This window comes from Oryctolagus cuniculus, chromosome 17, assembly GCF_051225735.1.
Source record: "Oryctolagus cuniculus isolate XC-2025 breed Fujian yellow rabbit chromosome 17, ASM5122573v1, whole genome shotgun sequence".
Classification (NCBI taxonomy): Eukaryota; Metazoa; Chordata; class Mammalia; order Lagomorpha; family Leporidae; genus Oryctolagus; species Oryctolagus cuniculus.
In genome coordinates, this window is record NC_142883.1 from 64,823,374 (window position 1) to 64,850,399 (window position 27,026).

General features: G+C 63.2%; 1 protein-coding gene and 1 long non-coding RNA gene across 4 annotated transcripts; one reads left to right on the top strand and one right to left on the bottom strand.

The window, feature by feature from the left end:
* Positions 1–200: 200 nt before the first annotated feature.
* MAP2K3 (mitogen-activated protein kinase kinase 3) lies at positions 201–17,747 on the bottom strand. Of its 3 annotated transcripts, XM_070061737.2 has the most exons (13): positions 17,481–17,731; positions 16,791–16,827; positions 7,131–7,197; positions 6,828–6,876; positions 6,079–6,192; positions 5,829–5,948; positions 5,182–5,298; positions 4,415–4,466; positions 3,891–4,018; positions 3,515–3,592; positions 1,581–1,720; positions 1,416–1,461; positions 201–997 (listed from the first exon to the last, which is right to left on the bottom strand). In XM_070061737.2, the coding sequence occupies exons 2-13, from the start codon at positions 16,813–16,815 to the stop codon at positions 914–916; spliced, it is 1,020 nt and encodes a 339-aa protein (XP_069917838.1). In that variant the 5' UTR covers positions 16,816–16,827; positions 17,481–17,731; the 3' UTR covers positions 201–913. The 3 variants fall into 3 exon arrangements, with proteins under 3 accessions (XP_069917838.1, XP_008250508.1, XP_089173214.1); XM_008252286.5 differs by lacking the exon at positions 16,791–16,827 and having other exon boundaries at positions 17,481–17,747; XM_089317088.1 differs by lacking the exons at positions 16,791–16,827; positions 17,481–17,731 and adding an exon at positions 11,535–11,689.
* On the top strand, positions 14,528–16,861 carry LOC108176058 (uncharacterized). The gene is made up of 2 exons (XR_001792733.4): positions 14,528–15,424; positions 16,019–16,861. It is a non-coding gene; the product is annotated as an uncharacterized LOC108176058 (long non-coding RNA).
* Positions 17,748–27,026: the final 9,279 nt, after the last annotated feature.

Sequence of the window (27,026 nt, forward strand, 5' to 3'; positions counted from 1 at the left end):
GCGGCGGCCATTGGAGGGTGAACCAACGGCAAAGGAAGACCTTTCTCTCTGTCTCTCTCTCTCACTGTCCACTCTGCCTGTCAAAAAAAAAAAAATTAAAAAAAAAAAAAATAAATAAATCTTTATTTAAAAAAAAAAAAAAAAAAAAAACCAGGTGGCTGCCCCAGCCTCTTGGGGAAAGGACCCAGGATGGACAATTCTTTCTTCATAAAAATATATTTTCCTTTTTTTGGTTTTTTTGTTTGTTTGTTTTTTTCCTCAAACACCACCAAAGCAAATTCATAGCCCTTGTCAAGCAGGTCCCCAGGGAGAGGGAGCCAGCGGGCTCCCCAGGCACTTCTGTGAGCCGAGACTCCGGCGTGAGCCCAGGGGACTGGGGTGCACCTGCTGCTTAGCCCACAGGGTGGAAAAGTCAATCCATGCAAGAAAAACCAGCCAAACCCACTAAGCGAAAGAAATGGGGGGGGGGGATCAACAGAGGATAAATTAAAAAAAAAAAGTGAAGTGACCCCTGGCAGTGGCGGTGGGGGCCGGTGGCTGGGTCCCCCAGGTCACAGGTGCCAATGTCACAGCCTGGGCGGGAGTTCGTTGGCGGGGGGAGCAGATCCACGCAGCTCATCCCCCACACCAAGGCCAGGACCAAAGGGTGCACAGTTCATTCAGTTGAGAGATTAAAAAAATATATACAGCTTGGCTGGCCACAGCCCACACGGCACTGGCACTTCTCCACAAGGGGGCAGCAGCGTCCAGCAGGGGCGGCCAGGCCCCTCCAAGTCCAGGGTCTCGGGTCTTCGGCGCTTGTGACCGACAGTTCCTCACACAGCCAGGCAGGAGCAGCCCCTGGCTTCGTCCTGGATGCCCAGGGCCAGGAGGGCAGTAGCTTATGGCTGTGGGCGGGGCCCCAGCTTGGCCCCTATGAGTCCTCTCCCAGGATCTCCTGCACGAAGGCAGCGATGTCTGGCTTCTTGGTTTTGTGCAAGGTGAAGAAAGGGTGCTCCTGCAAGTGACAGCAGGAGGCAATGTCACCACGTGGGTTCTTCCTGCAGACAAACTCCTAACTTCCCTGCTGGGACCACCACCACCCCTGCCCAGGGAAGCCCTCCATGACTGCCAGAGATAGGTTTCATGGCTCCTCCACAGCCGTCTGGCCACAAGAACCAAACGCCTTCTTCCCCCGACACGCTGCACCCTCTGCTTGGAACGCCCCCTCCTCCCAGTCTCAAAGGCCACCTCCTCCATGCAGCCTTCCCTGATGCCACTGCTAAACCCCCTGTCCCACAGGGCCTGGTGTGGTGGAGGGAGCCAGGGATGACCGAGTACTCCAAAATGAGTAAACATGGGAGCTGCCTGTCTGCACGTGGAGGGGTGCGGCCTCCCCAGGACACTGCCCCCCCAGCCCACCTGCCTGCACTTACCATCAACTCCAGGTAGCTCATGCGTTCGGCGGGGTTCTTTCTCAGGCTGGGGGAGAAGAAAGAGGCTGAGGCCAGGCTGAGGCTGTGCGTGTTTTGAGGGCCAGGGGGGAGATCTGGGGTTTGTCTACTGAGGGGCGCTCAGGGGTTCAGCAGGGCCAGACTCACCACTGCGCGGTGAAGTCCACAAACTCGGGGGAGAAGCGGTCGGCCGGGAGCTGGGGGGACGGCTCCTCCACCACCTGCTTCAGCTGCTGGAATGGGGTGCCCCAGGACTCGTAAGGGAACCGCAGGATGGCCATCTCGATCTGCAGTGGGGACGCGGGAGTCAGCAGGACGCACCCGCACCCTGCGCCAGAAGCCAAGGGGTCGGCAGGATCTGTCCAGCCCGGCCCGGCCCGGTGCCGGGAGCCAGGGCAGGCCGAGGGGCTGCGACGCTGCCTGTCCCAGTGCAACGCGGCAGCCTGGGGACTGGTGTGGCAGGCACCAGCTTTGCTAACGGCCTGCGTTCAGAAAGACTGTACCTAATCCGGGGCCCAGCCGCGCTGGAACTGTGGGAGGGGCTGGCAGCCTTGGGCCCTGCCCCTGGAAGGCAGCAGGTCACAGGTGGCTCTCACACCGGGCCTCTGGCTGCAGGGGGAACCTGACCCGATAGGGGCGCTTTGCCAGGCACCGCCTCCAGGGAGCCCATCCCTCTTGGTGGTCACTCCAACCTCTTGGGGCTGGCCCAGCCTCCCCCAGAGTCTGCCTCCTCTTGAGCGACACTGGGTTGACCGTTCCTTCCACCTGCTGGGCCCCCAACCCCTGTTGGCGGCAGGACTTTTGTGGAAGGGCCAGGCTGGCTTACAGGGAACCCTGGGTTCGGGTTTTGGCTGTTAGAGCCAGCCCAGGCCCCCTGCCTACAACAGCACAGAATCCGTGGGTCCAATGCATGGCCCGGCCAGCAGGCCATGTTGAGGAGCGGAGACGACCCAGGCTAACACGAAAGGCTGGCCCGCTGTTGGCCAGCACGGAGCAGCCCAGACGTGGCCACGCCCACGGAGGGGCGGAGTTGCACGGTGGTGGGTAGGGGCGTGGCCACACAGTATCTTCTTTTCCCTGATTCCAATCTGTACCAAGGGCCCAGTAGGGGTGGGGGGTGATACTTAGAAAGGCAGAAATGCTTTTCTGGGAATTCCTTCTAAAGAGCTCAAAAAGTAGGGGGGGCACCTGCTATTCTCTGTATTTAAATCAGGTTCTATTACTTTCATAACCCATGGGGCAAAGAACTAAACTACACCAGAGAGCCCAGCCCAGGCCAGCCGTCACCCCAGCTGGTGGCAGGTTCTCAAGCCAGGGGCGGGCCTGGGAGCCCCCGAGTCCTAGCTGCTCCGTTGGCAGCCCCGGAGGAAGAAGCGGCTGGAGTCAGTCTCGTGGGACTGAGCCGTTAGCTCCGTGGAGTCTGCACCAACTCCAGGTCGTTGATGTCAGTCCCAGGGGATCGCCCAGGACAGACAGACACACACACACACACACACACACACGTGCCCCTCACCCACTGCCACAGGGCCGGGGCAGGCAGGCAAGGATTTCCCTGGCCCAGGGTGAACAGGGAAGCCTTGGATTCCAGGACACCTCCCGCTGGGCTTCGTGGAGGGGTGGGGCCGGCTCCTGGACCCCTCACGTGCCCAGCCCATCATCCCCTCCCTCCCACCCCCGCTGGGCTTTCTATAACAGAGGCCGGAATAGGAGCCAGACACAATTAAACACACCTGACCCCACCCCTCCCTGAGCTCTGACAGGTATGGGGCGAGGGCCCATCCCTGTACCAGGGCCGCGGGTGCGTCCACCCCAGCCCAGCCTCCCTGTCGTTCAAGCCGGGGGTGTCTCCAGCCCACGGGCCAGGACTGATTTTGCGTGCGGATGACTGGCCTGCCTGGGGCTCGCTGGATTTGACGCTGGCTGGGCTTCCTCATGAGCAGAGAGAACACCCACTACAGGAAGGGATGCGGTGGCATGTGGTGGCCCCTAACAGGTGGGAACTCTGCAAGGTGCGTCTCCGCCCCAGGTCTGAAGCTCCACCCCCACCCCAGCCAGCCCCGCCCCCCACACACACGCGTTACCATGGTGATGCCGAGACTCCAGACGTCGGACTTGACGTTGTAGCCCTTCTGGTTCAGCTCCGGGTTGATCCTCTCAGGCTGCAGGGGGGACAGGGCAAGGTGTAAGCGCCCCCTCCAGGCTGTGCCCTGCCTCACCACCTGACACCCACAAAAAGGGGGAAACAGGCCCACAACGGCCAGGCCCAGTCCTGACCTCACGGCCCCTCACCTTCCTAACATGGGGGTTACGGAGCTGGGCCCCGCAGAAACCGCACGCATCTGCCCAGGGGAGACCCCCACCCCCACCCCGCTGATGCCCAGGGACCATTCCGGGTGCAGAGATACACATCCATGGAAGGCCCCGCCCCCAGGCCCCTGGCTCCCTGAGGGCACTCACGGCCATGTAGGGTTTGCAACCGGCGTCCATGGTCTTGGCCACGGAGTCCACCAGGTAGCCGCTGATGCCGAAGTCACACATCTTTACGTGGCCCTCTTTGTTGATGAGGACGTTGGACGGCTTCACGTCTGCGGGGCGGGCGCGCCATACTCAGCCCTGACCAAGGGAGACACTGTGCCCACCCCCTGCCCCGCCTCCCCCCGTCCCCCCTTCCCCCGAGGACTGGATGAGGCTGAGGCAGGTGCTGTCAGCCCACGGTCACACAGCCAGGGTTAGCGGGAGCCAAGTCTCTCTGGGGCAGGGGCGGGGACGGGGTGGGCACTGGGCGGTCCCAGGGGCTCTCCTCCCCGAGTCATGGCCTGCTGATGAGGCCAGAGGCGGGCCAATGAATGCGACACTGATCCCCAGCCGGGACAAGTGGCCCCAGGCACGGGGCGGGAGAGGAGGCTCTGGGCTGGGCAGGGGGTCCCCCACCCCAGCTGCCTCCCCGCCCCACAGCCCGAGGCTCCTCCCACAGCACTGACCTCTGTGGATCACCGAGAGCTTGCTGTGCAGGTGCTCCAGGGCCCGCACCACCTGGGGAGGGCAGGGCCGGCCGGTGAGGATCGGAGCAGCCAGACCCCTCCCACAACCCTATGTCCACCTCCTGAGCCCCCTGCAGCCCTGCCACCCCCGCCCCCACCCGGACTCCTGCCTATGACCCAGCAGCTGCCCTGGCACCCCGGATATCCTGGCCCAGACACGCCCACCTCCTGCCCGCCCCCTCTCACCCTCAGGGTCATAAGCCCTGCCCCGGACCCCCAGGGATCCCAGGCTGTACCCCCCTCCCAGGGCCATCACACCACCGACCAGGCTCCTCTGGGGCAGAGCCCAGTCTCCCCGAGTCCCCTGCCCTGGTCCGGCAAGCTGCTGGCCTCGTAGGAAGTCACCCTGCTTTCAATGTCCCCACTCAGGGTGGACAGCCTCTGGTGGTACCAAGAAGCCCGTTGCCCTTTTCCCTCTGGCTGCCAGGATGCTCCAGCCCTCCTCCAAGACCCAGCGCTTCAATGCGGACCTTCCCCAGCCTGGCCTGCACCCCTGCAGCTGCCCTGCGCTGTGCTTGGTGGGAGGCAGGTGGAAATGCTAAGTTTCTTTTTTAACAATGGCAGGGGCTACAGAGTTGCTCTTAGAGGCCGGAGCCTGGTCTGGCATCTCCCAGCGAGAAGGCTCCAGTCTGGAGTCAGGGAGCTGAGCAGTACCAGGGGGCCTCTGGCCCTGGCCCTGGAAACCCGCCCCCGCCAAGCCTACTTACAGACACGGCGATCTCCCCCAGGATGTCCTCCGGGATTGTCATGCCTTTCTCCAGCACCTTGCGGTAGAACTTGTCCAACGACGTGTCCATGAGCTCCATGCAGATCCACACGTCTCCCTGGGGGCGGCACCGGGCTTAGCCGGGCCTGCGCGCCTGCGCCGACCTGGGACGTCGGCCTCTCCCTCTGCTTCCTAAACCCACAGCCCTCCAGGACAGCCGTGAGCCAGCCAGCAACACGGGCCTGCCTCGCTGCCCCCTGCCTTGTGGTAGCTCAGTCCTGGCTGCCTCGCCTGCCCTTCCTGCAGACCCAGAACCTCACCCCTGCACAGCCAGGCCCCGCCCCCGACCCCCAGGCTGCAGCTGCACCTGCTGGTGCATGGCTTCAGCCCCCATGCCCACCACAGGAGGGCGCTGAGAGGCGCAGATAGTCACAGACAGAGAAACGGAGGCACAGAGCAGGGCAGTGCCAGACAGATGGCAGGGCTGCTTAAGATCCCAGCTGTGCAGGCTCTGCTTAGCCTGCCCCGTGTCCCCAACCCCTGGTATGCAGAAAGGCGGGGCTGAGTGACAGAGGCTCCTGGCAGACAGGCAGACTGGCGCAGGCCCCTCGACACCCCACCGCCTGCCCCCACCCTGCCAGGCCGCACCTCTCGGAAGAGCGCCCCGTAGAAGGTGACGGTGTAGAAGCAGTCCACTGTGCGCATGTTGATATCCAGGTCCATGAGCAGCCGTTTCTGCTCCTGTGAGTTCACGGTGGCCCGAATCCGCTGCGGGGAAAGGGGCTGCAGTGGAGAGGCCGCCCCGGCAGGGGGGCAGACAGCCCTCGCCCGCACACCTCCTCCAGGCAGCCCTCCCGGTTGCCTCCAGGCCCTGGAGCCGAGTGGGCACGGCGCTTACCTTCACGGCCATGATGGTGCCACTCTGGGCATGCCGCACTTTCTCCACCACCCCGTAGGCGCCACGGCCCAGCTCTGAGATGGTCACCAGGTCATCGGCCTCCACCTCGAAGTTCTTGGGAGGGAGGGGCAGAATAGAGAGGGGGTTGGTGGGCACCCAGTTGGGAGCTGGCCCAGTGGGGACAGCTGGGACCGTGGAGAGAGAAGATCGGTTTTTCAGATCTGGGCTCGGTCCCTGCTGTGTGACCCTGGGTAAGTCACTGAACCTCTCTGAGCTGCTCATTATACCAACACCCAAGGGAGCCCGGGAGCTGCCTTTTCCCTCGCCCCCACCCCCGGCCACTTGAGTGCACCTGCCACGTGCAAGTCTCCCAGTGAGAACAAAAGGAAGGCCTTGCCCTCACAGGGGCTCCTTCCACCAGGAGAGACGAGTGTGCAGGTGATAGAACAGCGATTGGGCAGTCGAGGGAGGGCCCCGGAGGTCAGGCAAGCCTGGGTGGGCACGTGGGGGCATTGGCTGGCCCAGGAGCCTGCTCCGGAGAGCGCCATGCTCACTCGGCTCCCCACGGACCCCAGGTTGCAGTGATGTCAGAGAGAAGGCGGCCCAGGGCCACGGCCAGCAACCCCGGGAGCCAGGCTCCTCCACCTCCCAGGGCCCTCCCAGCGGCTCAGCGTGGTGCGCTCATCAGAGAATGGCGAGGCTGCGCCCAGGGCTGCGGCGGCTGCGGCGGCAGCGGCGGCGGCACCTACCCTGTCTCCGATGGTGATAAAGGTTCGGGAGTCCAAGTTCCGGGGTGGTCTGTGGGGGAGGGGAAGCAGACACTGAGTTCAAAGAGGGCCAGGGTGGGCTGAGGAGCTGCAGGGGACCCCAGCTGTCACATGGGCCAAGCCCCCAGGATGGGGTGGGGCACAGAGCTTCAGTGATGCTGGGACCTCCCCCCCCCAACCCTCTGCCACTCAGGGCAGGGCCAGCCCCCTTCCTCGGGGCTCCCTCCGCCGGGACCCCAGGAAGCCTGTCCAAGATGAGCCAGGGGGAAACTGAGACCGACTCACGTGGGGTTGGGCGCAGGCGGCTTGGACACACAGGAGATCCGTAAATCCTTCTTCCTCTTGGATTTTCCTAAAAAGAGAGAAGAGGCATCTGGTCAACCCCCAGTCCACCAACATGCCCTAGGCTCCCCAGGGACGGGCCAGGCTAGGGACAGAGCTGACTTAAGGTGCCCCCTCTCAAGGGGGTCCTGCTTCCCACTCACAGGGGCCTGAGGGTCTCCCAGCACCGGGGCGGCCCGGGGCTCAGCACCCACCCTCACAGCAATGGTACAGGTGGAGCAGCGCCCCGGGGCCCAGTTCAGGGCCACACCCCACACTGTGCTGGCCCCACACATGGCTGAGGCTCAAGCCCTGTGGGCCCACAGGAGCTGGGCTGCACCCAGAACCCGCCAGGAGCTCACCAGGCGTGAGGGACGAGGGGACGAGGCTCGCAGCCTGTCCAGCACCGGGGCACGGGGCCAGGTCTGAGTGCCTGGGGTTTGCCAGGCCCTGCACTGGTAGGGGGAAGGGACAGTGCTAGGCCCCGACCCAGGGTGACCTGCTGACGCGCTCGCCACAGCTCCCAACTGAGGGCACAGCTGTTCGTCCCCACGGCACAGGGCGGGAACTGAGACACAGCACAGGCACCGCACGCCAGACGCGGCTGGCGTCCCATCACCAGCGGCACCGCCAAGGTTGCAATCACTTGGTGGAGGGGATGGGGACAGGAGGTACCGCCTCGTGTCGAGGGCCAGCAGTGGGGTAAAGCAGGATAGAGCAGCCATCTCAATGGCCCCGGGGCTGTGCTGTGCCCCTGCCCACGCCCCGGGGCCTGCCTGGCATCAGCAATGCAGACTGAGAAGGGACCCGGTGGGCAGGGTGTGGACAAGGCCCTGCAGCCTGCACTGTCCCCGGGCTCACAGCTCAGGCAGGGGGACTGTGCTGGCACCACACATAGGAGTAGGCACTCAGGAGACACCCAGAGCCACGAGCAGGACCAGGACCCCAGCCCGGCTGCCCTCCAGGGAGCTCCAGCCAAGCCAGGCCAACCAGCGCGGCAGCTGAGCCCGGAGCCACCTCTGCATTGCTTCCCACCCCATGGCCCGGGCAGGGCCAAGTCCAGAGACCCTCGGCCTCAGCCAGGGAGGGCCTGTGTCCACTCCTGTCGGGGGGGGGGGTATGGCTGATGGTGGCCTGGTGGGGGGGTGGACTGAGGCAGGCTCAGCATGGATGGAGCGAGCAAGAAGCCACCATCTGAGGAAGACGCAGGTGAGAGCAGAGAGACCAGGGAAGCGCACAGATAGAAGCCCTGGGTCCTATCCTTCCCCAGAGGAGGGAAGGGACTATGCCGGTCACCCAGCACCCAGCGGGGGGCCAAGCGAGGGTCCACCCATGCCTTCCACGTGCCTGCCCCTGAGGAGGTTCCTCCCACCACCCAGGCAAGACCCTGCCACCTGCTCGGCCTCCTGGGGCCTGGGAACAGCCCGAGCCATGCCAACACCTGCCAAGCAGACAGACCCCAGTCCCTGGGCTAGCCTGGGATCCAGCCTTGAGCGGCCTCCTCTTTGGGCCCTAGCAGGCAGGGCCCACACACAGTGGCCAGCCAGCCAGCTAGCCAGGGGGCAGCCTGGTACCCTGTCCAGTGAGGGGTAGGGTCACAGGGTCTATCCCGCACCCACACCCAACTCAGGACCCGCTGTGAGTCTAGGTACCGCAGCGGCTATCAGAGGCCAGCTGGGTCCCTGTCAGATGCCTGTCCCCTGTGGGACACACTCATGGCCTATCATTCTAGATGCTTCAACAGTCCTAGGACAAAGGGTTCTTGGCCTCATTTTACTTGGGGATCAGAGAGGTGACGGCACTGGCCCCGCGTTACACAGCAAGTCAGGGATCTGGCCAATGGTCATTTCTGAGCCCAAAGGCTGTCCACAGCTCACAGCACATATTGCAGGACAAGAAATATAAAGCAGCAGGGGGCCGGCACCGCAGCTCACTAGGCTAATCCTCTGCCTGTGGCGCCGGCACACCGGGTTCTAGTCCCGGTTGGGGCACCGGTTCTGTCCCAGTTGCTCCTCTTCCAGTCCAGCTCTCTGCTGTGGCCCGGGAGTACATTGGAGGATGGCCCAGGTGCTTGGGCCCTGCACCCGCATGGGAGACCAGGAGAAGCACCTGGCTCCTGGCTTCAGATCAGCGCAGCATGCTGGCTGTGGCAGCCATTTGGGGGGTGAACCAACGGAAGGAAGACCTTTCTCTCTGTCTCTCCTCTCTCTCTCTCACTGTCTAACTCTGCCTGTCAAAAAAAAAAAAAAAAAAAAAAAAAAAAAAAAAAAAGCAGCAGAGAAAAGCCACAGCATGCCAGGCCAGACATGCAGAGGGATCCTGAGGCCACTTCAGTCCTGCCTCTTGGTCAAAGCTCTGGAGAAACTGGGCAGGCGCTCTGAGCCGCAGGCTGCACACGCTGGGCGGGCCCGGAGCCAAGGCCAACCCCTGCCCCACGCCCGGCTCTGAGATCCAGCACGGAGCCTGCACCCCAGGTTTTGCACCTGCAGAGCAGAGCAGAGCACCCGCCCGGCACAGCCACAGCGGGGCTGAGTGCGCCCACGTGAGCCCCCGTCTGTGAGGCTTGGCGCATGGCCTCATCCCGGCCCACACACACACAGCCACCCCTCGGCAGAGGCGAGAAACCCTGTCCCGAGCAGCCAGGATCATACACAGCTTTCATTATTGACTTGAGGCTGCTGGTAACTAGCACATGTTTTATGCTAAAAATCCAAACAGAACATGTTTTGTGCTAAAAATTGCAACCAGGGGATGGGCGTTTAGCCCAGTGGCTGAGATGCCTGCATTCTGTTGGAACACCTGGGGTGCATGCGCTCTCTCTCTCTCTCTAATAAACTGTTTTATGCCTGTGGCTGGGCTGGGTGAGTGAGGCCTGCCCCTCCTCCCGCAGCTGGGAGAGCCGTGACCTGTGTCTGGGACAGCGCCTGCGTCAGGGGTGACCTGGGCTCTGACAGCTGTCAGAGGGAGCGGGCGAGCCCTCGGGCCACCAGCCGCTGTCACTGTCCGCCCAGCTGGCCAGGCAGCCTGGGGCTGCCCAGGTGTGGCTGCAATGGAGACCGTCACCATAACAAACAGGAAAACCCCCACGAGCTGCCGCCGGCCCCAGCTCGCAAGGCCCTGGAGCAGGCGAACCAGTGCCGGGTGTATGAGTCCTCCGGTCGCTGTGGCCTCACACAGCTCCCAGGCGGGGGGAGGTGGGGAGGGAACTGAGGCCACCCCGAGGCTACCCCGCTGCTCTAAAGGGGGAGGGGGGCGGATTCAGACACAACTCCCGCCAGCCGCTCCCCGAATGGATCGCCTTCTTTCCTACGCCAGGGCCTGGGCACATGCTGTCCCTGCTGCCCCAGAATGCCCTTCCCTACAGCTCCACCCCTGCCTCCTGGACCACCCAGCTAAGCCCCCCTCAAGGGCACCGCTCTCTGCACCCTGCCCGCAAGCACTGGCTCAGAGGAGCAGACAGCAGACCCCTGAGAGCCCGGCCTGGAGCCGTCTGCACCCCTGGCAGCTCCTCGCCCTGCTGGGAAGCCGGGATAAGAGGCCAACGGACCTCCCAGGGCTGCCAGGGCCCTGACTCTGCAAAGCCTGACGCACAGAACATCAGAGGGGCCATCTGGACGCTCCCGAGATAACGTCAGGCCCTCGGCCCCAGCCAACCCGCGTCCACCCCTCGGCAGCTCCCTGAGGGGCCTGCTTCCACGTCCGCGGTAGCACGCGGGCCAGGGAGGCAGCTGAGGATGCACGTGGCGTGAAGCCTGGCTCCTGCGTCCAGACAGGCAGGGCCAGCCCCACCGCCCCTGGGGCCTCTGACGGAACCACTCCGTCCCACCCCGTGGCTCCCAAGGGCAAGCCTTGCATGGCTGCTCTGGCTTACAGAGGGCCTTCCTGTGCAACCGGATCCCAGTCCTGGGCCTCCTGCTGTCCCCGCAGGGGAAAGAGAGAGCGGCGAGGTAGACCCCTCCCACTGGACACCAAGGCCCCAGGAAGGGGAGGGGCGGGCTGCTGTGTGGGCAGACAGACCTCCGTCCCTAACGGTTATCAGCTTCCAGAAGCCAAAGCCCAAGACGCATACTCGGCCTCTCCCTGGGGTCCGGGGCCCCCACAGAGGTCCCAAGGGGCACTCGAAGGAGCAGGAGCAGTCAGCACCCCCAGGCAGGGCCTAGGGACCCTGGCCCAGGAGGAAGCCTGGGGTATAGGAGAAGGCAGGGCTCTATCTTGTATTGAGCATCTACCATGTGCCAGGAGCAGGTCCCGCCCTCATCCAGGCGCCCTGCCACCTTGTGCCCCAGCACCGCAACCTCTGACCACACAGCCTGCCCTCGCTCTGCCCCCAGCCGCCTGGGGTCACCCTGCCCACCTCGTAGCACTCACCCCAAGCTGGGCACTCGGCGGCGGCGGTGGCTAAGGGTGTGCATAGCCCCCACCGCAAAAGGTGGGCCAGCCTACGACGCGCACAGAGCCAGGGGACCGAAATTGCAAACAGCCAACGGGCACAAGCAGCACACTGAAGTGAGGGAAGGGGACAGAGGACATGGCCTCCCTGAGCAGGGGTGTGCCCTGAGGGTGACAGGGGCAGGAGGCGGTCGTGGAAAGACCCAGGGCTCAGGGCGGCCGGGGCACCCAAGGACAGCACACGTAGAGGGGCTGGGAAGTGACGGGAAGGAAGGGACAGGCTGAGACAGGCAGGGCACAGAGCAGGCAGCAGGCAGCAGGCAGCGGCAGCCCTCCCCTCCTTCCCCCGCCAGATCTCGCTGGGCTGGACTCCCTGGCTCCCTGTGAACACCAAAATGCCCATCCCTCTTGCCCCAAAAACTCCACTTGCCCCCAGGACAGTTCATCTCCTGCAAGTATTGGGTGAGCCCTGTTCCCAGTCACCCTGTGCGTGGCACTCTGGCTATGGCTCACTCTAACCCCACCCCCTCGCTACCCCCTCCAGCGTAAGCTCCACCCGCAAAGAGATCTCCCAGCCTCGACGGGGTGAGAGTCCCGTGGGGCCCCAGGCGGGATGCCCAGAGTATCTCCAAGGCACAGCAGGAGCCAGGAGTTAGAGGGAAGGGGCAGTGTGCAAGAGGATGAATGACGCCCACCACCTCTACTCACAGCCTTCCCAGGAGCAGCAAGAGAACACCCTGGCTGCTCCCTGACATTTCTGATGGCAAGCAAGGCCTGCAATTTAAGCCACACAAGAAGCAGAGGGTCAGGGCAGGCGCTGTGGTGTAGCAGGGTAAGCCTGCACCTGTGGCCCCGGCATCCCACATGGACACTGGTTCGTGTCCCGGCTGCTCCTCTTCTGATCCTGGGAAAGCAGTGGGAGATGGCCCAAGTGCTTGGGCCCCTGCACCTGCATGGGAGACCCGGAAGAAGCTCCTGGCTCCCGGCTTCAGATCGGCTCAGCTCTAGCCATTGTGGCCATTTGGAGAGTGAACCAACAGAAGCCAACCTTTCTCTCTCCCTGTCTGTAACTCTACCTCTCCAATAAATAAATAAAATACATTTAAAAAAAAAAAAAAAGGATAAGAGGCCGGCGCTGCGGCTCACTAGGCTAATCCTCCGCCTAGCGGCGCCGGCACACCGGGTTCTAGTCCCGGTCGGGGCGCCGGATTCTGTCCCGGTTGCCCCTCTTCCAGGCCAGCTCTCTGCTGTGGCCAGGGAGTGCAGTGGAGGATGGCCCAAGTGCTTGGGCCCTGCACCCCATGGGAGACCAGGAGAAGCACCTGGCTCCTGGCTCCTGCCATCAGATCAGCGCGGTGCGCCGGCCCCAGCGCGCTGGCCGCGGCGGCCATTGGAGGGTGAACCAACGGCAAAGGAAGACCTTTCTCTCTGTCTTTCTCTCTCACTGTCCACTCTGCCTGTCAAAAAAAATTTAAAAAAAAAAAAAAAGGATAAGAAAGAGAAGAAGGAGAGGGTCCTCCTTCCTGCCCACCTGTGACGGGGCACCCAGCACCCACACAGAGGGAAAATGCCCAGGGGCCTGCCCAGGGTACCCACGAGGACTGGCCTGAGCCCTGGGCAAGCAGCTCCAGCAGTATCTGCCCCCAGCGGGCAGTGAGCGGTGCCAGGGAGCCCGTGAGCACCCACAGTTCCTCTCAGAGTCTCGTCTCTCCCTGTGATGTTCTATGCATGGGTGCCGCAACAGGGATCTCTAAGAAAGGGCGAGCAAGGGTCAGGGGTCAGGACAAGGTCACACTCCTGACCGACTTTTGTGACCCTGGGCCATTGTTTAGTCACTCGTAAAACAGGGTGACAACCACACCCTTCCAGATGCCGGGTGACCACGAAGGCATAATGAGAGCGTGCATGTAATGTGTGTGGCACGCACAGGCCAGGGGCCCCCACACACCAGGCTTCCAGAATCCTGTGGGGTCCTTGCCAGACCTTCCGAGAAACATGGCGGAGTTTGGGCCTGGGGTCCTGGGGAGCTTCAGGCTGTGGCCAGGTGCAGGCGTCTGTGCACGCCAACCAGTTGAAGCCCCTTCCCTCGACCAAGGCCCCGCTGCCTTCGTCATTACCACGTCTCTTAAATGGGCCAGGGCAGAGCCAGGCTGGCAACCAGGGTAGGGTGCCCAGTGCCAGCGGCAGGAGGCTGAGCCAAGACACAGACAGGCAGAGGACAAGCGGGGTCGGGGCATGCCCTAAGCCCTCGCTTGGCTGTCCCGGCCCTGATGCGGTACGTCCTGCCCAATGCCAGCCACACTGCCCCATCCCTGCCCACCTCCCCCAGGCTCCATCCCCAGGAAGCCTGCCCAGCACTGGGCATGCCCGCCTCAGCATAAGCCTTCAAGGCTGGTGGTACCAGTGCCCGTCGGGGGGCACCTTCCAGCTGCTCCCCCTGTGTTTCTCCCCAGGGACCCCTGCTGAGACCCTGGCCCTCTAGGCCAGGCACCCAAGCTGGGCCTGCACCTGGGCTGCTCACCCGGCCCGGGCTCCATGCAAGTGTCCCCCATACTATGGGGCTGGCCCAAGAGGATGCATCCCAACTGCCCTCCTAGCCAAGGTTCCCCTGTTCAGCCTTGGAATGCCAGAGATAGGGCAGAGGCAGATCTGCGGGCTCAGGAAAGCCCAGGAGGCAACCCTACCTCCAGCCTAGGCACCAGTGGGGTAGGAGGCGCCAAAGCCCAGGTTCCACCTCCACTTCCTGCCTCTGTGGGCAGAGGGCAACCTTGCTGTGACCAGAACCTGACACGAGGCAGGAGTGGAATGCAGCTGTCTGCACCCGGGCAGCCAGGGTCCCCTGCACCCATTCTGCAGGTCAGGAAACTGAGGCCTGTCCTCGCTGAAAGCTGGGCCCAGGGAACGTCAGTCATTCAGAGTGCAGGGAAGGGACCAAGCGCGCGACTCGCCCAGTGCAAGTAGGGGCAGAGCTTGGAACTGAGCCTGAGCCCTTAACCACCGCCGCCACCCCACCCTCCCGCCCCATCGTCCCTGCACCGCGGCCGCCGCCGGCTGACCCTGCACGGCCTCCAGCCCTCACTCTCCGAGCCCCCAGCTGCACGGCTACGCCTCAGGAGTCCCCTGGGCCAAGGGCGGAAAACAGCCACAGCCACCTGCTTCTGCTCCGTGAGCAAGAGGAAGCGGAGCCCCTTTGCCTGACAGAGGAAGTTCTTGGGTGAGCAGCCCAGCCTGCAGTCCAGGACGGGCCCCCTCCGGCACCCCAGCTCAGGGCCGGGCGCTGCTGGCGGGGCCCAGGCAAGCAGCCCCGTCCCAGCCAGCAGGCCGGTGGGCAATGCCCCTTTAAGCTGCAAGCAGCCGGCTGGCGTGCCCGGTGGGTGAGTCAGCGCCCGGTGCCCGCTGACTCACCGGAAGCCTCCACTGCCCCGGCCCTCTCACCACACAGGGCTGATGGAGAACTTTGCTCCTCTCGGGCCCAGAGCCACATGCTGGCTGATAGAGAGTTTCCTGTGCGTCACGACAGGGGTGGGGGAACTCCCCAAGGTGCCACCTTCCAGTGTTTCCGACAGCCGGGATTGGGGGACAGGGCTGTGCAGCGGGGGGGCGGGGGGGGACAGCAGCCCCAGCAGGCAATACTCTGCAGTTTCAGGGTGCCCTGTCTGGCAGCCTCCCCAAGCGGCCGAACCCAAGACGGGAACAGCCAAGGACAAATGCGGCCCGTAGACCCAGACCACGCCGACCACGTGTGTCCCAGCACCAGCTGCCCGTGACCTCTGACCCCAGCCGGAGACAGCACGTGGGCCGGGAGGCCAGGGCCCAGGCCCTGCCCAGAACACAAGCAGGACATCCACTGCAAGGCAGGAAGTTCTGAGGTAAAAGCTCTCAGGTCACCCAGCAGCCACTCCCTGCTCTGTCCGAATTCCCTTGAGCAGGTCAAGAAAAGCTCCATGCTGGGGGCCTGGGGCCCAGGAATGGGGGGGGGGGCATACGAGGCAGGCCTTCTGCTCTGTGGCCTCAGACCAGCCACTCCCCACCCCACCCACCACCAGACCTCAGTTTTGCATCTGCGAAATGGGCTGGCTTGCGGCAAGCAGTCAACACTCCAAGTGCACGGGGCAGTGCACAGGATGGGCAACACTTCTGCCTCAGCCCACCCTCCAGGTCCAGGAGGGACGCGGGTGAGGGTGGGGGCATCCCCCTGGCCAAGGCGAGCACCCAGCACAGGAATGGGACACGGGACCCCTGGGGAGACCACCATGGACACAAACGGTGCTGGGTGGAGAGCTAACTCGCTCTGTGACACCTTACAGCTGTGACACCAAGGTTCTGTTTCCTTATCTATGGAGGGCCCCTGACCCTCCACGCAACCCCCTAGGTAGGCATCATCTTGCTCCCTGGATCCCCAAGGCAGAAATAAACCCAGGGCAGGGGGTGGCCCCAAGTCATTCTTGTCCCTTCTTCCACAGCCCTGCAACCTCAGCGGTTTATTCTGCCCTGCCTGGAAGGGCTGACACGGCTTCAAGATCAACACGGCTTCCCACCCCTTCCCGACCCTCTGGAGCCGAGGAGTGTCTGATTTCCCGGTTCCCAAGCTCCACAAGGTCTGTGCGTGGAGCAGGGCCCTCCCCGGCCACCTCCCCGGCGCGAGTGCCTGCTGAGTTACTCAGAGGTTGGGCAATGCTGTCGGGGATCCGGCCTCCGGCTTACGTAAGCCGTAATTACCCTGCCCACCCGGCTCCAGCCCACAGCCACCGCAGCCACTGGCAGCAGGGCCCAGGAAGGGCCCACACCCTCCCCAGGACCCCTCCAGGGAAGGAGGGGAGCAGAGGGGACAGCCCCTGAACAGGCACCCACTAAGTGCCCAGGCGCCCCCCCCAGGAGACTTCCCTCTTGCAGCCGCATGGCTGAGGTCTCTCCAGCAAGGGGGGGGGGGGGGTGAAAACGGCAACAGTAACGCTTGCAACAGCTACTCCCTTCCTGCACACCTACTGTGTGCACCTACTGTGTGCAGCTGAGCAGGCGCCTTGCTGGCTTGTGCACCTGCTGACCCCCTCTCTCACGTCACACGTCCCTGTCCACAGAAGTAGGTGTGACTGTCTCCCACCCCCCATCTCACAGATAAGGAAACAGACCCAGAGCCCGTCATGGGGCTCCCCAGGGCGAGGCAACAGCAGGTTCACAGAGCCCATTCATTACAGCCATGTCCGGTTTGGAAACCCCTCCCACCACCCAGCCTACCGAGACTGGGGCACGCCAAAAACATGCTCTCCTCTTCCTGAAAAAAAAAAAAAAAATCCCCTTTCACCCTCCAAGTCTCATCCACCGCCCTCTGCATGACAAATGCTGCCGCCGCAGCGGCCACCGCACAGAAATTTCCCGGAAGGCCAGTGGCTTGCAAGAGACCCTGTGCTGAGCAGGCACCTCTGGCCCGGGGGCTGGACCTCCCCCCACCTCCGGCGTCCAGGCGGCTCAAGGCCAGCCCAAGTGCAGGGCGAAGCTTGCAAAGTCAAGACAAGAAGGAGCAGTCGTGGCGGGGGGCGGGGGGGTGTCCCGGGGAATGGGGCTGCCGGACGAGGGTCCCGGCGTGCAGGGGTTCCAGGCTGGGGGAAGACAAGACGCGAAGCCCCGAGTGCACCTGCCCCGGCAGGACGAGCGAGGAGCCGGGGCCCAGGCGCGGAGTGGGAGAGAGACCCCAGACTCGGCCCTGGGGCCGGGAGCTGGACCCGGACGGGGGGGAGGGGAGGGTCCTGGGGGCTCCCTCTTGGGTCCGCTTGTGGCGGGAAGCCCGGGAGAGATTCCAGGAGGATGGAAGGCTGGGGGCAGCCCGGCCACGCCTGCAGGCGCACTCCCCAGAGGTGGCGGCGAGGCTGCGGCCCCGGGGCGCGCTGGGGAGCTGCGGTCCCGGGACCGTGCAGAGGGCGCGCCTACCTTTGGACTGCGGCACGCCGGCGGGCTGGCCGGGGGCGGGCGACTCCATGCTGCAGGCGGGCCCCGGGCGGCGGCGGCGGCGGCGGCGGGCGCCTAGGCGAGCGTGCGGCGGACCCTCACGGGCCCGGGCGCGGCCATAGCTGCGGACGGGCGGCCCGCGCGAGGCGGCGGCGGCGGCGGCGGCGGCGGCGGCGGCGGCGAGGACCCAGGCGGCCAGCAGATCCCGACTGCGGCGGGCGGCGCCGAGGCCCGGCCGGGCGACGCCGCGGGGGGCGGGCGGGGCGAGCCCGGTCCCGCGGTCGGATTGGCCCGGCGGTCTCCAGGGCCCGGCCCCTGCCTATCAGTGCTGGCCTCGGACTGCCCGTCAAACACGAACCCCGCCCAGATCCGGCCCCGCCCCTCCTCGGGAAACTCAGGCCTCGGCAGGCTCCGCCTCCCGCTGCCTGTCAAGATGCAAGCCACGCCCACGCCGGGGGGGTGCCCGCCGAGCGCGCGCGTCCCGCGCTGGGCCACGCTCCCAGCTCCGCAGCCCCTTCGGCGCCCCGCCCCGGGCCCCCGGGCTGTTCGCGGGAAGGAGCCAGAGGACGGTGGCGTTGTCGGTACGTTCTGCTCAGGGGCAGTCCGGTGCCCAGGTCGCTGCCTGGCGCTGCGCGGGGCCCCTGGCCTCGCTCGGGCCTCCAGCTGCCGGACGGCCGCGGCCTCCATCTGCTCCCGCACCGAGCCTTGTGGCGGGGTCGTGGGGGGGGTGGGGGAGACCTCCGAGGCCGCTGACCCACCTGGCCCCAGGCTTCAGGTTACTCGGGCCGGCAGAGGTCAAGAGGTCGCAGGCTGGCCTCCGGGCAGGACCTCACACGTGAGGGCGGCAGGTGCCACCCCCTACTGTGTGCACCGCAGGGGGTGATGCCCGCAGGCCGCACCCACTCAGGGGCGAGGTCCGGTGGAGAGGCGAGCCGCAGGCCGGCTCTGTGGCCCCGGAGCGGCCACCGCAGCTCCGTGCCGCGTGCGCGCCCCTGTCCCGGGTGGGAGCGCATCTCCAGCCACTCAGGCCTGCAAGCCCCCCGACCCCCGTGCAAGGACCTGGCAGTCTCCCCAGCCCGGGCAAGGCAGGACTCCACCTGGGCCCACTTCCTGTAGGAGGCCAGGCATGGGGTTCAGGACCCATCTGCAGAGTGGGCACCCAGCGGTGGCGGCCTCCCGGTCAGAACTAAAGCCCCATCCAGCAGGTTCTCTGCCCCAGCTTCCTCTCCTCCCGCCGGCACGCCCCTCCCCGCCCCGCGGGCATCCACAGCTGGGGGCTGGCCCTGGACCTGCCCACGCCCCTCATGCCTGCCACCCCCCACCAACACCAGGCTTCCCAGGGCTCGTCCCCTTCGGTGCTACTCCGATGCCTGCTGGGTGGCCAGCCCCCGTCAGGCTAATCCTCCACCCACGCCCCTGGTTCTGCCTCATTTTAGCCCTGCGCTCACATGCCCTGCTGAGCGGGACGGCTTTGGGTCCCACTCCCTGCAGCGTTCCCACTCCACCCCCCGGCCCACTGCGGGCCCAGGGAAGCAGGAAAGGGTGGCATGGCCAGGGGTGAAGCGACTCTGGGCCCGGACCGGCCTCCAGGGCAGTAGGTGACTCAGAAGAGGTCCTCGCACGCACGTGGGGAGTTGATGGCTTAGTCAGAGGACCTGACAAACGCCCCAGGAATCACAACACTCCACGTGGGGTGCTGTAAACAGGTGCATGAGCTGCTGGACTCCACCTGGGTGGGGTCCTGGAAGGCTCCTCGGAGGAGGTGACTTGGTGACTGCTCCTCTGAGGACCAGTTAGGAGGTTGCGAGGCAGAGAAGCAACGGCGGAGGCCAAGGATTGGGGAGAGCGAGAGCTGGGGGCCCCCGGTCCTTCTTCTCTCACTGCCCTCCTGCCTCTCAGTGGCACGGCCAGGCCCAGGGGTGCCACGACCACTCAGAGCCAGAAGGTGAGTGACGGCAGGCTGCCTCTCACCTTCAGTGCCAAGCAGGCACCGGGAAACTGAGGTTGAGGTGGGCGGGACGTGGGCTGACAGAGGCCTGGAGAGAGGGCATAGGCCTGGATGCGGGCGGGCGGCTCATTCCGCATTCATTGCACAGACTTGGATCTGTGGGAGCAGCAAGGCAGGCAAAGTGGGGCGCCCGTTTCAAAGAGGTGGCCGGTGAGCAGCGCAGGGGAGGCAGGGGATGCGTTGCAGGCATGGGGGGTGGAGCTGATACGTGCAAAGGCTGGGGGCCGAGAGGGGATGGCTGCTAGGGGAGTCTCAAAGAGACCAGGCACACGGTCCCAGTTCTCAGCTAAATGCACTCCTGAACTTGCTGATTCTCATGGGCTTGCACAGTTTCAACCCCATGTGCTGGCCGCAGTACCCAAGCCCACCGGCACACACTCACACACACACACACACACAACAGGGTGCACGCGTGTGGCCACGCACGGGCACGCGTGCAGTGGTGGACCCTAAGCACCTGCAACAGCTGCGCACAGCTGTGTACTTGACTCTGCCACCAGCAGGGGCCGCCACGGCTTGCTGGCCCACAGCGCCCTCTGGTGGTGAGTCCTGGCACAACCATGCTCCGCAGCACCGAACCCAGGACCAGCCAACACCCCCACCCTCCAGCTTCCAGGTGCCTGGACCCCTGCCGACCGCGCACACCCCCTCGTGTCCAGCCACTCCCAGCCCAAGCTTCCTTGAGCCTCTCTTTGCAAAGGCTGCGCCCTCAGCCAGAAATCCCCTCCCCTACCTTCCCCACCCCTCTTCCAAGGATCAGTTCCTCTTGTGGACCCACTATGCTGCAGAGCACACAGTAGGTGCTTGGAAGACACTGGTGGAACACAGGAAAACTCACGCCATCCCGACAAGGTGCATCTGATTGCTTTCAGGTACGTTTACCTAATAATAATAAGAAGAAAACAGCGTGGCTCAGAAAGGTGCTGGAGTGTGCCCAGGGCCATTAGTGGCAGAGCTATGACTGACATCCTGGTCTGTCTCGTGAAGATGGTCCTCCCTACCCCTTCCTGCCACACACCCTTCTCAGCAAGACAGCTGCCACCTGGAAAGAAGCCAGCTCCTTGCCTCTGGCAGTATTCTCAGGGCCAGCCTGTCCCGCTCCCTGTGGGCTACACAGAAGCTCCCTGGGGTCCCAGCAGCCTCAGTCTTGGCACTTCCTGGCAACTTGATGGCCTGGTGAAGCCGGTATGGCTAGACCTTCACCTTACCCATTAGGCTTTGAGCCCAAGACTTGGAACAGCTTGCCCAGGTCCTGCTGCCGGGCAGGAGGAAGCCAAATTTTTACCCAAGTCATCGTGATAATTTGACGAGCCTGCTGTGCTTGGAGCTCATCCCGGATGGCTTGCGCTAGTTCCCTGGGATCTGAGCCTGTGGGGGTCTTTCTTACCATATTGCACCATGGAGTGCCCATGGTCACAAGGCAGCCCCAGGAAGAAAAGACACAGCAGCACACCTGGACAGAGCTGGCTTCCACCAGCTGCCCACAAAGTGCTGTTCTCCCATCAGAGCCAGAAGTGACCCTGAGCAAGTCACTCATCTCAGCCACACCTTCAAGGTCACCCACCCATTTTTATCAGTGCTCTGTCTCCCTTCAGGCATCCCCAAGCCTGGGATTACCTCCCCACAATGGCAGAGTCCCTCAAAGGTCTGCAAATACAGGCAGCTTCTTCTGAAGTGGTGCTGAGTTTGCCTCATGGGATCAGCTGCACAAGAGGACGGGCAGGGGCAGGGGAGGCAGAGAGATGCTGAGCTGAAAATGTGTTAGGCCTTCCAGCTCCTCACAACCAAAGGTATGCAAACGGACAGGACACACTGATTGCCCAGCCTGATGCAAGCAGAAAGCAAGGCAATCATGAACTCCTGGAAAAACAAAGGACACAACAAGGAAAACGCAGCCAGAGCATACCCAGCTCAGTGCTCGGCCAGGGACAAGGTTGACATGGCCACCTGGTGGTCAATAGCCAAGATTGCAGCCTCCCAGAGCTGCGCTGAAGTGAGGTCAGGGGCTTGCAGGAGGGGAAGGAGACCCCAAACAGCTCAATCCCTGAGCTCCACTGGCGGGGAACCCTCAGTCAGACACCGTGGACAATCAAGAAGAAAGAGAAAGCAACAGCAGTAGCAGCAGAGGCCCGTGACTAAGGGAAGCTCCGGGCATGGAGGAGGCCGCTCTGTGGGTGCTGGCCCAGGGCCCGGGGTGCTGCCAAGACAGCCTCCATGCAGCCACCTGTGCGAGCATTGTCACAGCCTACAGCGCGGGCTGACCTGAGCACGGCACGTGGGCGCTGCCTTTGGAAAGGTGAAAAGTCGGGTCAAACCGGGTACAGGTACAGGAGTGTGGGGGGAGGGAGGGCAGGTGTCAGAGGCAGACAGGGTTGGGAGGTCTGCGGCCCACGCGGTGGGGGGGCAGAAGCAGAGTATTTTCAGAACCCCTGGAGTCACGAACGCCTACAGGCTACACATTTAGGAAGATAGCCACAGGCCACCGTGCAGTGCGGGGTGGCAGGGTGGAGGAAGACACTGGGGTGGAGGAAACTGCCTGGGCTGCGGCCACACCCACGCAGGCCACATCCAGACCATACCCATGGCTGGCCACACCCCAGCCAGCCACACCCACGGCTGGCCACACCCATGGCAGGACACACCCAGGGCACACCCATGGCTGGACACACCCACGCAGGCCACACCCTGGCCACACCCACTGCTGGACACCCACGGCTGGCCACACCCCCCACACCCACAGCAGGCCACCACCACCCTACCCCACCCCACCCCCGGCCCAGGCAAGTGTCTGATTGGCTGCTTCAGTCATGCGCACTCCCTGGCCACAAAGCAGGCTGGGAGAGCGCGTGTCCCACCCCTGGCTGCCGCGTCTCCAGGTGTGGCAGCCCTGACTGAGAGGGAAGCTCGGGATGGTGCCCCCAGCCTGCCCTGGGCCCGGGGCGTAGCCCAGGCAAGACTGAGAGCGTTCCCAGGCACCCCCTGCAGAGCAGAGGCCCCGTATCCTGGGGCAAAAACAGAGTGGTTGCATCCTTGGGGTGCTCACGGGCCACCCTGGCCCATCACCCACTAGGCCGCCAGTGCCGCGGTCAAAGGCTCACCCACCCATCCTTTCCGGAAAGGCGCAGGTCCTCCCTGGTACCCAGGAGCACCCATGTGCTGGGCCGGTGGCAGAAGGTCCTGGGGTGCCTCCCCTGCACAGCCCTGAGCCAGGGTATTCCTCGGGGCAGGCCTTCTGGGCTGAGCTGGCCCCACAAGACGGAGCCCGCCTGGTACACCTGGCCCCAGCCGGGCCCAAAGGGCAGTGAGCTATGCCCCCCACAGCCTCATACCCTGAATATGGGGTCTTCTGTGTGAGTGGGCTGTCTCCCCCTGCCACTTGCCCTTAGTGCTGGTTGAACCTTGCATTTTTCTTCTTTTAAATCTTTTTTTTTTAAAGACTTGTTCATTTGAAAGGCAGAATTAAAGGGAGGGAGGGAGGGAGGGAGAGAGAGAGAGAAAGAGAGAGAGAGGTCTTCCATCCACTGGTTCACTCCCCAAATGGCCACAACAGCCGGAGCTGCGCCAGGCCAAAGCCAGGAGCCAGGAGCTCCATCTGGGTCTCCCACGTGGGTGCAGTTGAGCTATCTTCCGTTGCTTTCCCAGGCGCGTTAGCAGGGAGCTGGATGGGGAGTGGAGCAGCCTGGTCTCACACTAGCACCCCTATGGGATGCCAGCACAGCAGGCGGCAGCTTTACTTACTACCAGCAATGGCCCCAAGTGCTTAGTATGTGACTATGGTGATGCAATCAGTATAATTAACCATGTAATATTTTAACATCAATGATACTATGTTTCAGTTCTGCCTATTTGTTACAACTCAGATCCCACCCCTGACCTGCAGGCTTCCTGAATCACCCAAACAAATCCTCCTCCCTCACAGCCAGGATTTCCACCCCAACTAGTGACCCAAGACTCCTGACTCAAACAGGCGCAAGAGCTGGGTGGGCGTGGTGGTTTGAGGGGAGCAGTGGGAGTTTTGGCAAAAGGTCCCTGATTCCAGTCCTGCCCCATTCTTTGCCAGGAGTGGGGCAGACAGTAGCTCCAGCCTGAGCTAGTTCCAGGTGCATTGAAAGACAATCAGGGTGTGGCAGTGGGCCCAGGAGAAGGAGAAAAGCAGCCAAGGGACCCCCCCCCCAGCCTCACAATGGAAGAATGACCTTGAACTTGCAACCACACCCATCTCGAATTCACTGTTTGCAAACCCCCACCACCACCACCGCGGCACTTCCCCACTGACGGGTGGGGATGGAGGGTGCCAACGGGACCTGAGAAAGATTCTGAGCCCGCAGTGTTTGATGGGAAGGCGATGGAGGCCTGGGGAGGAGGCCACGGTGATGGGGAGGCTCGGAGCCTCCCGCGGATTGCAGGTGGGAGCTGCCAACCACGAAGATAAAACCAGGCAGAGCCCTGGGTGTGGGCTTGGCAGTGAGCTAAGGCTGGGCCCTCACAGGCCACGCGCCAGCAGCCCCTCCTCCAGGAAGCCTTCCCTGTGCTCCTTCCTCAGGTCTCCTGCACACCCTGTGCTGCCCTCACAGCCCACAGCCCAAGCCAGGTGTATCTCTGGGTTGTGAGCCCAGTGCAGGTCAAGGGGTCTCCTAGGACCCGGGTCCCCTCTGCTGACACCATCCTCCTTCCAGGCCTCTGGGATTGAGTTCCTGCTCCCCCTGCGAGCCTTGGAAGTGGAATGTGACTGCCCTGAGGCTCAGTTTACTCATCTGTGAAATGGGAGCTGGAATTGTCCTGGCTGTCAACAGTTAGGGTGAGGATTTGAATGGGCCTGGCACAGGTCCCACCAGCCCCCTCCTGAGGCCCCCAGAGTCGGGGAGGGGGGAGGAGGCCTCATTGGACCTGGGTGAGCTCAGGGTGTGGGCTCCGTGGAGGGGCTGTCCTAGCCCAGGCCCGCGCACAGACGTCTGTCTCGCCCCCGGTCCCTCGCAACTGCAGATGGTATCTGGGTAAGCATGACAGCCCACTGGGGCTCGGGGCAGGCAGCACTGGGAGCAGGTGGCGAGGCCAAGGGCCCACACAGCCTGGGATGCGCAGAGCTTGCCAAATTGCCCTCTGCACACCAGGGCCATGTTGGAGCGGTTGAGAGCCCATTTGCCCCGGGAGGCATGGGGCACCAGGGACCAGGTTCAGAGCAGTGTGTCCAGGATGAACTCAAAGCAGGAAGGAGAGGGGACAATCCCAGGACAAGGGAGCAGAGGCCTCCTCCTGACACGCACACACCACACCTGGCTGGCCCCCAGAACTGTTGGGCCACATATCTGGGGGGGCAGATTCCAGGGAAGGGAAAGAGCTGGGAGCGGGGTTCAGTCTCTAAGGCCTGGATTGGAATCCTGCTGTGCCACAAATTTACTGAGTGAGTCACTGGGTGTCCTCAGGCCTCAGTTTCCTCCCCCTGTAAAATGGGACAACAACATGAGATCGTCCTCGGGGGACTCAGTACACACGGTTTGGCTCTGGTCATTTGCCACAAGCCTGACAATGTGTGGGAGCTGCCTGAACATGGATGTGACTGGTGTCACTGCCACGGATCCCGAGCCAGAGCCCAGTGCCACCCCTTCTGGGCCACCTTGCCTCTTTGAGCCTTGTTGTTTTGTCTGGTGAACAGGAGTCAGGACCTGGCTGCCCACAGACACCCAGCCTGCTGAGGCTCTGCAGTTGGGCCAGGGGCTGGGGAGCTGTGGCTTGGTCCCTTGGGTGGGGCAGGGAGGCAGGGAGGCCACCCCATAGAACCTCCTTCTCACTCCCCTCCTGTAGATGGGTGAAGCCAGCTGGCTGGGTTTGATAAATGGATATTATAAACAACAGACAACCCAGACCAGCGCAGGGAGGCCCAGCCCACGTGGGTGGTGGCTTGGGGCACTAAGGAAGCTCAGGGGCAGGTGCCACTTGGCAGCCCTGGGCTGAGAAGTTCGTCCCAGCTCCAGGACACAGTGGCGTAATCAGACAAGGACAGTGACCATAACAATGATAAGGGTGCCTGCTTACGGAGCGTTTGTGATGTCGTTTAATGCTGAAGACAACCCTCCGAGAGCACTCTCGCAAAAATCATATGACAGATTGAGGCTGGATGTCTGCAATAGATGAGGAATTCCAAAGCAGCACAGTAAGAAAACAAACAACCCAATAAAAAGCGTGCAAGACAGCTGACCAGACACTTCCCCGCCACAAAACGCGCAGGTGGCAAAGGAGCTCACGGGAGGTGCTCGACTCCCTGAGTCACCCCGGGGACCGACGTTAAAGCCACGGCGAGATAACACACGCACCTGTCAGGCACCGGGAACTAAGACGATGGGCAGTTCTGGGGGGTGGCGAGGATGTGCAGAACTTGTGCAAATCCAGAGGGCTCCAGCCACCCGCGAAAGAGTCAGGCAGTTTCTTGCACAGTCAATACACACCTGCCTGCAACTCACCCATTCTGCTCAAAGCACACACACATGCATGCACACACACGTATGCACACCCCTGGACACAGCTTGCAGGACCTGGTAAGAACCCCAGCATCTATGCACCTGCCAACAGAGCGAGCCTTCTAGCCCATCAGTGGACTGGTGACAAAAAAAGGAGAGAACAACACACACGGACAGCACCTGGGTGGCTCTTTAAGGCACTTGGGCTGGGGAGAGAGAGTGAAAGAAGCCTTCTATAGGACAACTGTGCTGGTGGCCAGGCACTTGTTACACAGCATCAAAGTGTTCACTTAAATGGCTGGGTTTGTGGGGCCGGTGCTGTGGCTTAGCAGGTAAAGCTACTGCCTATAGTGCTGGCACCCTGTATGGGCACTGGTTCAAGTCCTGGTTTCTCTGCTTGCTATCCCGCTCCCTGCTAATATGCCTGGGAAGGCAGCAGGGGATGGCCAAGTGCTTGAGTCCACGATGGGACTGGCCCAGGTGCACCCACTCTTCAGACCCTGCCCTGCCTTTGCTGTAATGTTGCAAGCTGGTCTCAGTTTGTCATTCTGTAAAATGGGGTGGCATGGCCCAGGCCACTTCCCTCCCAAGTGATAGGGCGGAAAGACTCGCACCTGCATAACGAAGATACTCAGCTGCAGAGCTGTGGGGTGGGGCTGACCCAGCTTGGGGGTTCGAGTTAGGGGAAGTTGGGGAAAGTTTTGCAGAGGGAGGAGCATCTGGTCTGGGCTTCAGAGAACAAATAGGAGTTTGCCAATAGGAGAGCAGAGAAAAGGATGCCCACAAGCCATTCTTCAGGGTCACAAACCTAGACAGCACCATGACCTGTGCTGTTGTTGTGTTGGAGGAGGTAGCAGCCAGGCAGCTCTGGGACTGGAGAGACTACAGGGGCAGAGGGACATGTGATACAACTGTCCACGTGTAGGGCAGCAGGGCAGGGGTCTTCCCACAGGTCACCTCGTCAACCCGCACCTGTGGAGCTCAGAGGAGGGCCAGGTGCATCCCCAGGAATCACACAGCAACAGCAGTGGCCACGCCAGACCTGCTGACCCAGAGCTGGGGGGG